This window comes from Loxodonta africana, chromosome 9 (assembly GCF_030014295.1).
Source record: "Loxodonta africana isolate mLoxAfr1 chromosome 9, mLoxAfr1.hap2, whole genome shotgun sequence".
Taxonomy (NCBI): domain Eukaryota; kingdom Metazoa; phylum Chordata; class Mammalia; order Proboscidea; family Elephantidae; genus Loxodonta; species Loxodonta africana.
Window position 1 is genome coordinate 53209871 of NC_087350.1, and position 13793 is coordinate 53223663.

The 13793-nt window shown below is 37.6% G+C and overlaps 1 protein-coding gene across 1 annotated transcript in view; it reads right to left on the reverse strand.

Moving 5' to 3' along the window:
* Positions 1 to 10145: 10145 nt before the first annotated feature.
* LOC100667379 (olfactory receptor 1N2-like) overlaps positions 10146 to 13793 on the reverse strand; it is a 31634-nt gene continuing 27986 nt past the window's right edge. The window contains exon 3 of the mRNA XM_010588007.3: positions 10146 to 11113. Coding sequence (XP_010586309.2) covers positions 10177 to 11113 — 937 coding nt within the window. The 3' untranslated portion in view covers positions 10146 to 10176. The remainder of the gene's footprint in view (positions 11114 to 13793) is intronic.

The following is a 13793-nucleotide window of genomic DNA, read 5'->3' on the forward strand; positions in this document are numbered from 1 at the left end:
TTCTATTCAAGTGACTGCTTCTTGGTCTATATATAGTTCCTCATGAGCACAATTAAGCATTCTGGAATTCCCATTCTTCATAATGTTGTACATAATTTGTTATGGTACACATAATCAAATGCTTTTGCATAGCCAAGAAAGCACAGGTCAACATCTTCCTGGTATTCTCTGCTTTCACCAAGATCCATCTGACATCAGCAATGATATCCCTTGTTCCATGGTCTCTTCTGTATTTTGCTTGAATTTCTGACAGTTCCCTGTCAATGTACTGCTGCAACCATTTTTGAATTATCTTCAGCAAAATTGTACTTTTGTGTGATAATAATGATATTGTTCGATAATTTCTGCATTCCACTGGATCATCTTTCTTTGGAATTGGCACAAATATGGACCTCTTCCAGTCAGTTGGCCAGGTAGCTATCTTCCAAATTTCTTGGCACAGGCAAGTAAGTGCTTCCAGTGTTGCATCTGCTTGTTGAAACATCTCAACTGTATTTTGTCAGTTCCTGAAGACTTGTTTTTCACCAATGCCTTCAGTGCAGCTTGGACTTCTTCCTTAAATACCATCCATTCTTGATCGTCTACTACCTCCTGAAATGGTTGAAAGTCAACCTATTCTTTTTGGTACATTGACTCTGTGTATTCCTTTCATATTCATTTGATGCTTCCTGAGTCATTCAATATTTTGCCCATGCAATCCTTCAATATTGCAATTTGAACATCGAAAATTTTCTTCAGTTATTTCACCTTGAGAAATGCAGAGCATGTTCTTCCTTTCTGGTTTTCTAATTCCAGGTCTTTGCACATTTCATTATAATACTTTGTCTTCTCAAGCCACCCTTTGAAATCTTCTGTTCAGCTCTTTTACTTCAGCATTTATTCCATTCACTTTAGATATCCTATGTTCAAGAGCAAGATTCAGGGTCTCTCCTGACATTTATTTTGTTCTTTCCTATCTTTTTAATGATCTTTTTGCTTTCTTCATGTAACATGCCCTTGACGCCATCCCACAACTCATCTGGTTTTCGGTCATTAGTATACAATGTGTCAAATCTATTCTTTAAATAATCACTCAATTCAGGTGAAATATACTCAAGATGGAATTTTGGCTCTGATGGACTTGTCTTAATTTTCTCCAGCTTCGATTTGCATAGGAACAATTGGTGGTCTGTTCCATACTTGGCCTCTGTCCTTGTACTGACTGATGATATTGAGCTTCTTCATCTTCTCTTTCCGCAGATATAGTCAATTTGAATCCTATGTATTTCATCTGGCAAAGTCCACGAGTATAGTATTTGCCATGAATAAGTTGTTCTTGCAAAATCTATCATGTGATCTCCAGCATAGTTTCTATCACCAAGGTTATATTTTCCAATTACTGATCCTTCATCTTGGTTTCCAACTTCTGAATTCCAATTATCAGTAATTATCAATGCGTCTTGATTGCATGTTTGATCAATTTCAGACTGCAGAAGTTGGTAATAATCTTCAATTTCCTCATCTTTGGTATTAGTAGTTTGTGCATAAATTTGAGTAATAGTCATATTAACTGATCTTCCTTGTAGGCATATGGATATTATCCTATCCCTGACAGTGTTGTACTTCAGGATAGATCTTGAAATGTTCTTCTTGATGATGAAGTCCTCTGGAATTTGTCATTCCCAGCATAACAGAGCATATGATTTTCAGATTCAACATGGCCGATATGGTCCATTTCAGCTCACTAATGCCTAGGATATTGCTCTTTATGCCTTCCATTTCATTTTCGACTGCTTCAAGTTTTTCTAGATTCATGGTTCATATACTCCACATTCTATTATTAACAGATGTTTGCAGTTGTTTCTTTTCATTTTGAGTCATCCCACATTAGCAAATGAAGGTACCAAAAACTATAATCCATTCACAACATTAAAATCAACTCTACTTTGAGGAGATAGCTTTTCTGCAGTTGTCTTTTGAGTGTCTTCCAACCTGAGGGGTTCATCTTCTGGCACTTTATCAGATAATGTTCTGCTGCTTTTCATAGAGTTTTCAGTGGACAATTTTTTTAGAAGTAGATTGCCAGGTCCTTCTTTCTAGTCTGTCTTAGTCTGGAAGTTCTGCTGAAACCTGTCCACCAGGGGTGACCCTGCTGGTACTTGAAATACTGGCGGCAAAGCTTCCAGTATCACAGCTGCATACAAGCCACCACAGTACAACAAACTGACATTAAATAAATATACACAATATTTTAACCCATTATAATGTAGATCAACTTTTAAATACATTTCCAGTTTTGAACTATTATTAATAGGGCTACTGTGAATAGTCTTGTAAATATCTTTTGGTAAGTGTTAGTCATCTAGTGCTGCTGTAACAGGAATACCAGAAGTGGATGGCTTTAACAAAGAGAAGTTTATTCTTTCACAGTACAGGAGGCTAGAAGTCCAAATTCAGGTTGTCAGCTCCAGGGATAGGCTTTCTCTGTCAGCTCTGGAGGACAGTCCTTTTCATCAATCTTTCCCTGGACTAGGAGTTTCTCCACCCAGGACCCATGGGTCCAAAGGACACTCTCTGCTCCCAGTGCTGCTTTCTTGATGGTATGAGTTCCACCTGTCTCCCTGCTTGCTTCCCTCTCTTTTATATCTCAAAAGAGATTGGCTTAAGACACTGTCTAATCTTGTAGATCTCTTCAATATAACTGCCAGTAATCCATTTTATTAACATCATAGTGACAGGACTTATAACACAGCCTCAGCAAGACTTGAATTGCTAGTCTGCTGTTGTTTGTATTTTTTTGATATAAACTGAATGGGAACATTCTTAATATGTCTGTTTTCTGGAGCCCTGGTGGCACAGTGGTTAAGAGCTCAGCTGCTAACCAAAAGGTTGGCAGTTGGAATCCACCAGCCAATCCCTGGAAACCCTGTGGGTCAGTTCTACTCTCTTCTATAGGGTTTTATGAGTTGGAATTGACAGCAATGGGATTATTGGTTATTTGCTTATCTTTTTTTGTGAATTAGCTATTGATTTCTTTTGCTTATTTTTCTATTGTTTTTTGCCCTTTTTTCTTACATGTATATGTAATATTTATGTCATGTGTCAATATACTATTATATTACATGCTTTCTTAATGCACTATTATGTTATTATACATGATAATATATTATTGATATATATATCTATATATATGATAATATATTATTGATACATAGCTTATATTTATATTTTTTGTATTTTATTTTTCTATTGACAATAGATAGAGAGGTGATTAATGGATAGATATAGACTATTTTCCAAGTCTGTGAGTTGCTTTATCACTCTAAATGATATATTTTGGTGAATAGCAGTTCTTAAATTTAATGTAGTCCAATTTTTCATTTGTTCATTTATAGTTTTTTTATTTTATTTTTACCTGAACAAATACATATGTAAAGATACTCTCCTACATTATTTCCAAAAAGCCTTTGTTATTTTTTTAACCTCTTATATTTAGATCTTTGATACTTTCGGATGTGGTTTTTGTTTATGGTATGAATTATAATTCTTCTTCTTTATGGCTATTCAGTTACCCCAGTGCCTCATTGAAAAGGCCATTCTTTTCTCACTGCATTACAGTATCACCTTTTCATGTATCAGGTGATCATATATAAGTAGGTTTTTTTCTGTTTCATTGGTTTATCTATTCTTTTTACAACACCACACTGCTGTAGTTACAACATAGTTATGATAACTCTTAGTACTTAGCAGTGTAATTCCTCCTGTTATTCTTCCTGCAAGGTTATTTTGGCTATTTGCAGCTGTTTGTATTTCTACGTGAATTTTAGAATCATTTTGACAACTCACACACACATACACACACAAAGATACTGGTAAGGTTTTTATTGAAATTGCTGGAGCAATTGAATATCCATATGGAATATCCATACCTCTTCAACTGGAAGAGATAGGTATTTATGAGTATGCCCAAGAAAGGCGATCCAACCAAATTCGGAAATTATTGAACAGTATCGTTAATGTCACACACAAGTAAAATTTCTGAAGATTGTTCAAAAGCGGCTGCAACAGTATTTAGACAGGTAACTGCCAGAAGTTCAAGCTGGATTCAGAAGAGGATGTGGAACCAGGGATATCATTGCTGGCGTCAGATGGATCCTGGCTGAAAGCAGAGAATACCAGAAAGATGTCTATCTGTGTTTTATTGACTACACAAAGGCATTTGACTGTGTGGATTATAACAAATAATGAAAAACATTGTGAAGAATGGGAATTCCAGAACACTTAATTTTGCTCATGAGGAACCATACATAGATCAAGAGGCAAACATTCAAACAGAACAAGGGGATACTGTGTGGTTTAAAGTCTGGAAAGGTGTGCATCATGATTGTATCCTTTCACCATACTTATTCAGTCTGTATGCTGACCAAATAATATGACAAGCTGGACTGTATGAAGGAAAGCAGAGCATCGGGATTGGAAGAAGACTCATTAACAACCTGAGATATGCAGATGACACAACCTTGCTTGCTGAAAGTGAAGAGGACTTGAAGCACTTACTGATGAAATTCAAAGATCACAGCCTTCAGTATGGATTACACCTCGACATAAAACAAAAATCCTCACAACTGGACCCATAAGCAACATCATGATAAATGGAGAAAAGATTGAAGTTGTCAAAGATTTCATTTTACTTGGATCCACAATCAACACCTATGGAAGCAACAGTCAAGAAATCAAAAGACCCATTGCATTGGGAAAATCTGCAAAAAAAAAACCTCTTTAAAGTGTTAAAAAGCAAAGATGTCACCTTGAAGACTAAGGTGTATGTGACCCAAGCCATGGTATTTTCAATCGCATCATATGCATGCAAAAGCTGGACAATGAATAAGAAAGACTGAAGAAGAATTGGTGCCTTAGAATTGTGTGTTGATGAAGAACATTGACTATACAAATGAAGAATGAACAAATCTCTCTTGGAAGAAGTACAACCAAAATGCTCATTAGAAGAAAGGATGGAAAGACTGCATCTCATATACTTTGGACATATTATCAGGAAGGATCAGTCCCTGGAGAAGGCCATCATGCTTAAGAGTAGAGGGCCAGTGGAAAATAAGAAGCCCCTCAAGAAGATGGGCTGCAACAATGGGCTCAAGCATAATGATCATTAGGATGACGCAGAACGGGGCAGTGTTTAGTTTTGTTGTACACAGGGTCACTATGACTCTGAACCAACTCAATGGCACCTAACAACAACATGGAAAGCACAAGGAGCTTTTAATAGGTTGAATTTTAACTCTCAAATATATGAAGGTTTAATTAGGCAGCAAGTCAATAATAATTAAAAAAAAAGTTGCCATTGCGTCTATTCCGGCTCATAGGGACCCTATAGGATGGAGTAGAACTGCCCACATAGGGTTCCAAGGAGTGGCTGGTGGATTCGAACTGCCGACCTTTTGGTTAGCAGCCAAGCTCTTAACCACTGTGTCACCAAGGCTCCAATAATGATTTAACACATGTAATAACATGATTTATATGTTTGATCTAATGATTACACGAAGAACACTAGATTCAAAACTGTGAGAATATTCACTCTACTTGAGCCAAAAACAAAATTATAAAGATGAATGGGAATGTGAATTACTGCTTTAGGGGTACTGAGTTTCTGTTTGGGTGATGAGAAACTTTTGGAAACTGATAGTGGTAATTGTTGTACAACATGATAAATGTAATTAATGCCACTAAATTCTATGCTTAAAAATGGTAATTTTTGTTATGTGTACTTTACCATAATTTCAAAAATTAAATGAGTTTCTAGAAAAAAAGGATGATATATTAGCTTATAAGAAAGACTCAATAATGTTAAACAGATCACTTTACATCTCCATAATCCTCGAGGAAAACGAGAAATCGGTAGACTTAACTCTGTAAGAACTCTGAAAAGCAAATGGGGTGTTGTAATGACAAAGCAAATGCAGGATGAATAAAAAGGGAACTTTTAAATGACAGGAAAAGGTTTATTTCTGACTGCCTGTACCTCTCCTACTTTCCAGCTCAGCTGCAGCAGTGATGGCGGCAGTGGACCCTGGGCTGCGCTCTCAGAGAAGGGGCCTGACTTCTGATTTTGGATTGAGCAGACCAGGTTTTGCTAGTCAATTATGTGTGTGTGTGTGTGTGTGTGTGTGTGTTCTGATCTCTCTGGGGGCTGCCTGAAGGACAGAATCAGGGTGCTCGCCCAGGCTAAGAAGGAGTGGTGAGAAATGCCTGAAAAGCTGTGACTGTCCTCAGTCACATGGGGCTGAAATAATGTGATTAGAGTATGTACCTAATGCCTAAGGGCTGAAGGAGGAGCAAGAGTGAGAGTTTCTTCCAGAAATTAATGCTTTCAAAAGCACCGTGTATATGGGGGAATTGAGAAAGCCACACACATGCTGAGGACAAAATGTACACACAGAAAAAACCAAGAAGACCCTATGCTTTCACCTTGAGAGGAATCCTAAGCATACTGAAAACAAGCCTAATTTGGAATGTTGAAATGAATTGGAGGGCACCTGGCTTTTATTTTTTTTGTTTTTTCTACCGTCAGAAATATTCATGGATCTTTTTTTTATGCAGCAGAATTTGCGTGTCCAATTGCCAGGTCCATAGGTGCTGACAGTTGCACTGGGGGCAGCAGCTGGACCCCACAGTTCTGTGTCCAATCTTCGGGTTAGTGGGAGGCAAGAGGTCATTTTGATATTGACTTTCTGATTCTTGGGTTTCAGCTCCACCGCTTTTTTTTTTTTTTTTGTAATACAACATTCTAATGTTAGGCTTCTGATTGCCCTCCTACCTGACTGGATAAGAGATAGCACACCAGGTGGGTCCAATTTATATTATTCTTTGAGTTATTCTTGGAGACTCAACCTACAGCCTATGATCCATGATCCTATAATGCTTCCAATGACTTTCTAAGCACCCAATTTTATGAATTTACTCCATTTCTGTTTAAAACATTTATGGTGGTTTCTTTTCCCCTACACAGAAATTTGATTAATACAATAGATAATTAAATGTAGTCTTGATCCTGGAATAGCTACGATACTGGACTTCTTATACAGATAGACAGAAAACTTCAGGTCCAAATAAAAGCATCACAACTGATTTCTAATATAGAAGTAAAAATTATTCTTCTTTTTTAAATAGTTAATTTTCTGTAAGAAATCCTCTGCCTCATCCTTGTAGCAGAATATATAAGAATCTCATCTAGTATTTGTTGACAACATGGAATTTTCTAGCAGTCTTTTTCCACAGTAGAAAGAGATGATTTTACTTTTCTATTAAAGAAGAGAAATATCAACTTTATCTCCAGAGCAATCACCAGATAACCAAAGTATAGTTATTGTTTATGATAATGTAACATAAAAATTTTAAATATATTTAAATCTATAGTTATCAATGTAGCATTTCTTTGAATAAATATGAGTTGAAAAAGAATGATGAACAGAGAAAACAAAAAATTCATAATTTCATCACCTTGGGATAGCCACTGTTAATATTTTAGTATTTTTTTCCTAGTCATGTAGCACTATTTTCTATTAACATTATTAAAAAAAAACTCACTGCCGTCATCCAGTCGATTCTGACTCATAGCAACCCTATAGGACAGAGTAGAACGGCCGTTTAGGGCTTCCAAGAAGAGCCTGGTGGATTAGAATTGCCTACCTCTCGGTTAGCTTCCAAACTCTTAACCACTACACCACCAGAGTTTCCATTAACATTATCCTGGATTTAGATTTTCAGGCCTTTAAAGATATGCTACTAAAGAATTAGCAAGTCCACACAATAGTCTATCATGTCATATCAATACACCATAATTTAATCAACTATGTCCTACTAATTGAATTTGGATGGTTTCTGTTCTCATCTGATTAACAACTTTGTATAAAAATTCTTACCTTTTTTTTTTTTTACTTTTTTCTTCATCAGATTTTGTGAAGTGAAAGAGTAGGTCGTGATGTACAAATATTTTTAGTACCTGTGATAAATACTGTCAACTTATTTCCTGGAAAGTGGTGCTAATTTATGTTCCCAGTACTACCAGCATTTGAGAGTACCTCTCTTGCTTGCCCCTATACAGTATTAATTGTTATTTTAAAAGCCAGTTTTAATATCTAACAGTATTTTAAAATATAAATGTGACATGGTATTATTTCTAAAATACTTCATTATTCTGTGTTATATAAAGGACTATTTCTATTCTCAGAATTTTATTTGCTGTACTTCCAATACACAGTGGCTTCTTAGATAACATATGAAGTATCTAAATTTTCATTTACAAAAAGAAATGCTTTTCCTTATTAAAGCACATTAAAGTTTGATGATAGGTTTAAAAATGTCAATTGAAGGGACACGTAACTTCTGTGGGAAAAAGTAAAGTAATTTTTTACTTCTGGATTACTTATTTACAATATATGTGCTATTCTTTCTCACTCATTCTCTCTGCCTAAACAATATCCCCTTTATATTCTGAGTCTGGTGACTCGCAATCCTATAGAGGCGATTTCAAAAGTTGGGAATGGAGAAATGGATGGAGTATAACCATAAAACCATTCAGCATATGCCTTGCACCTAAAATTTTCTGGGCTTAGAAATCTCTCCAGACATGTGTGAAATTATTTTGGTTTAAAAAGCTCCCCTTTGAAAATGCAAATTTTCCTAGGAAAGAATGAGCTTTATTCATAAATAGAGCATATCTTTTTTAAAAGATATAAAAAAAAAAAAAAAGAGTGCCCCAGGAAAGAGAGTTTTGATTGAGATCACTACTATAATGTATTGATGCAGGGAGAGAACCAGCTTTAAATAGCCAGTAAACTACATGATGTCAGAAACCTGGGTGACTGGAGGAGAGGACTGGGGATGTTAGTGGTAGGAAATTAGTTCAGAAAAAGATTACTCACAAACACAAAACTTGCATTTTCTGACTTTTGTTTTTGCAGTAGAAATTGCAGTTGTAAATTGATGTGGTCAGGGACAAGTAACCTAATTCAAGGCTAGGATGGTCTAGTCTAGTTTCTCCAGTTGTCTCATTAATCTAACCTCTTCTCTCCAACGAGAAGGGACAGAGCGGGTAAGGGGAGGGAATGGCCAATGAGAAACACATGAAGGTACCCAATATTCTTTTTTTTTTTTTTAATCTCTGGGATGCCTTGCTAATCATTAGAGCATTTTTCTGTGCCCCCCTCAATTTTATTTTATTATTCTAAAAATACATACATTTTTTAAAGTGTAGATATAAAAATAAAATCATGACTTGTAATCCCACTGCAAAAAGATAACCACGGTTTAGCTGTGCGACTTCTTACAACACCAATTTCCACCAGACTACTTTTCATCAGATTATTATCCTAAAATTCCCAACACATGTGTTTTTTTAGGGAATATGTTATGACAGAACCTAGAGAATCACTTGTGCACTCAGTACACGACTGGCACACAGCAGGCATACAACAAATAATGACTTCTTTTTAACATTTCTCACAATAACATAAAGAAGGGCTTTTAAATAGCTGAAGAAATGAAATATTGAGGAAATACAATAAAATACATTTTTTTAAATTCTCCATAGCCTGTGATAGCCACAGCAATATTGGCCTTATTTATGCCCCCAAACTTTTCTGTTTCTTTAAAAACTTTCTGATGTGACCTCCACAATGTGGTATGATAGAAAGAGAATGAGCATCAGAAGCAAACTTACCTGGTTTTGCCAAGTGTTTAGTTATTCAACATCCTAAGTCACAGTTTTCACAATTCTACGTCAAAGAACTGGTGTGAGGAGCAATGAGAAACATTGCAGGTAGTCAAGAAATGGTTATATTCTTCATCTCATCCCATGTTTCCCAAAGGGCAGAATTTCTTGACTCCAGAGCCATACATCATATGCCTTAGTTCATGTGGCTAATGTGCTGATTTTAGAGGAGAGGAGAGGAAACATTTTTTCTGCTCTTAGTAATGGGTGCCTCACTGGTACTGGGAGAGAGACTGAGGCAGAAATATCTCAATCCACAGCCTAAGAAGTGGAAATATCCTTTCTGTTACACCGCTAAGTGTAGCATAAAAGTTACCTGGTAACTGTCCCTTAAAATCAGTCTGAGAGTGGTGGAGTCATTGAAGTGATGGGAGGGCAGGGGTTTGTCCGGATGCCAGAATCAGGTATTACTGTCATGGTAAGAGGGATGTTTTCCCACTGCCAAAAAGTTTACGCAAAGCTGCCTTCATGTCTTTGTTCCTTAAGCTATAGATGAATGGGTTTAGCATGGGAATAACCACATTATAGAGAATGGCAGCCCTACTCTCACTCTCTGTAGAGTGAGTTGATGGAGGAAGTAAATACACACCCATAACAGACACGAAGAAGAGCAAGACCACTGTGAGATGAGAGCCACAGGTGGAGAAGGCCTTCCACCGCCCCCCAGGAGATGAGATGCTAAACACAGCCCAGGAGATTCGGACATAGGAGAGGACAATCAGCAGGAGGGGAGCAGTGAGAAACATCAGGCCCATAGTGATGATCATCAGCTCGTTAATGCCAGTATCCGAGCAGGCAAGTTTCAGTAGAGCACTGGGATCACAGTAGAAGTGGGGGATAGCTTTCTGGGCACAGAAAGCCAGACAAGTCATCAGCAATGTGTGCGTCAGGGCAGGGCAGTTGGTTAGCAGCCAGCACATGCCCAGCATTAGTGCACAGAGTTTGGGACTCATAGCTGTGCTGTAATGGAGTGGCTGGCAGATAGCCACATAGCGGTCATATGCCATTACAGCCAGGAGGCAATTGTCAAGGCCACCAAATGTGATAAGGAAATACAGCTGTGTAAGGCACCCAGAATAGGAAATGGCCTGGCTTTGAGTATAAATGTTGGCTAGCATTTTGGGGATCGAGGTAGAACTGAAACAGGCATCAGCTAATGACAGGTTGGCCAGAAAGAAGTACATAGGAGTGTGAAGATGTGGGTCAGAGCTGATGGCCAGGATGATGATCAAGTTCCCCACTACAGTGACCAGGTACATGCCCAGGAAGATGCCAAATAGGAGAAGCTGCTGCTCCGGCTGCTCAGAGAGTCCTAGAAGGAGGAAGTCTGAAACAGTAGTTTGGTTCACTCTGCCTGGTTTCCCCATCCCTTGTAGTCCTTGTTACCTGTGTAGATAAAACCCTTACATGTGTCAGTATTTAATTATTAATTTGCAGATATGTATCTACGACTCTGAGTTACAGAACTGTGGTATGTTAAGAAGGAGAATTAATAGCCCTTGTCAATAAGAATCTTTGGATATAACTGGGAATACAAGAAAATACTCATGGGTTGTTTAGATAACAGTCAAGGTAATATCCAGTCAAATATAAATAGTGCCATCTTTTTTTTTTTTTATGTTATAGTAGGGTCCAGACAAAGGATATCAGTTTGACCAGAGATGTCAATGTGGGCTATTTGGAGAGAATGAGAATTGGGCATGGCCCAGATGGCAAGATAGGAAAAGTCATTTATGCTGTCAATTGGAAACGAGTTGCATGATCTCTGTTACTTTCTTACCACCTCCCCCAACAATGCACATGTGCAAGTACACACACAAACACACACACATTAGAGCCTTCTGTATGTGAGGGGTACTGAGAATGGCTTTGAAGGATAACATAGCCTTCTCTCTATTTGCCTCCCCAATTCCAAGAACTTTGTCTCACCCATGAAGCTGCAGCCCCTGTACTCTTCTCTAGCTGAGAGCATAGGATACGTGGGCTGAGCACGGTGTGTGTCTGTGATGTCTTATTCTCCTCATTCACTGTTAGAATCTCCTCTCTACAAACAGGACAGGGGGCTACCCTCTCCCCTCTATCACTTTCCATTATCCCTGTCCTCTCTTTTGCACCTCTGTACCTCTCTGCTCTGGGAACTGATCACTTAGTCTCCCTAATCTCTTGGATGTCATGTCATCATGATTAGTACTTATTTACAAAGGCTTACTAAGTTCCAGGCACTATTATACTCCACAATTGTGCAAATGATGAAACTGAGTCTCAGAGATACCTAATGTACCCAAGGTCATATAGCTAGTAAAATATGCAAAATATAGATCTGTCAAACTCCAAATCCTGTGCCTTCACCCCTACATTGTACTATATTACTCTGAAATTTCCTTCCTAGTAGAGAGAAGGAAGGTGAAAAAAATCAGGCTCTTGCTATTTAGCCTTGAAAATAACTGCTCTTGTTTTTGACTCTCCTAGGATTTAGAGCAACCTGGCATGAAAGGCCAGCTCATATTGGCTTTGTAAAAGCTGTGACCTTAAAAGCTTTTGTGGATATTTTAGTCCATCATCATTCTTTGGTTCATAGAAGAGATTTCCGATCTTAGCCAGAGTTTTGGCTCATCTACCCTACCACAGAACTTTGACTGGTCATTGGGGTGGAAATGGAGGGATGTGCGTTTGTGTGCATGTGTGTGTGGTGTGTGTATATGTGCATTCTGTACCTTCCAGATTCTCACCTGTCAGGGTATGGGTCAGTTTCAGGCATCTTCAAGTTCTCCAGTTTTTGCCTCTGGATGGAAAATTCACAATGAGAAATTCTCTGGGACCTTTCCGACTCAGAAACAGTAAAGTTGGAGTCTATTGAGTCCAGAGTTGATCAGGGGCAACTGGGATGTATGAGTCACTTTCATCTTCCCCAGGTCTGAGATGGCAGGAGTATTTTTTAGGGTTATAAAGTTTCCTGGAAACCATCCCCCAAAGTATTCATTAGAGCCAACCTCAGTGTTCAGCCTGTTCTCCAGCTAGCGCTGGCTGGGTCCTAGGAGAACACAGGGGATCTTTTTCCCAGGGGTTAACTTCTTAAATGTGGGTCTCAGGGGTATGATTCTGAAGCCTCTTGCGAGGGCGGAGTGCATGTACGCCTAACATGCAGGCCTCCTGGGAAATCCTTTCTCTGCACTGGGTAATTCAGTGCCTGCCCTGTGCCCTAGGATTGAGAAGATGTCAGGAACTTACATTATAGCATGAGCATTTCTGCTGGCCATTTCACTAAACAGAGTAAACTTAATATGAGGCTACCACACAAACAAGTCCAAAACTCTCTCAATTAAATAAGGCAGGCTATGTAAATCACACCAGCCATAATGCTGATACATAAAAAAAAAAATTATAGCAGCTACTAAAAGAATTGCTCACAGCTCCTGTGTTTCTATTAATACTAAACTACTATAAATACTAAAACAAAAAAAAAAAAATTTTTTTTTTAGCTGCTGCTAATTGAACGCTGTCGTTACATAATCTCAAGTAACCTAACAAAAAACCTAGAACATAGGAATTAGTAGTATCACCATTTTCAAGATGAAAAAACCAAGGCTTGGTGAGGATAGCAACTGGCCAAATGTCACATGACTACTAAATGGAGATGAAATTCCAATCCAGTTTGGCATGACTCTAGGATCTAGGCTCTTAACCACTATACATCATCACAATATCATCTTTGATTTTAATCCTTAGGAATTTCATAGCTATAAAATAATATTTTAATATTTACCTTACGTTTCTTTGGTTACTAGTAAAATTGAACATTTGTTTCACCATGAGTAATTATTCCTCAAAATGTTCTGTTAATATATTTGTCCTTTTTCTATTAGGGTGTTTGTGCTTTTTCCAATGGATATTAAAGGCAACAGAACAAAACATAACTTTTTATTCTGTTCTTTATTTACTTGCCATTGTGATTACATTATGTATAGAAGTTTTTTTTTAAAAAAAGTATGTCCGTAGCCAAGATGGACAGATATTTTGTTTTGTGATTTTA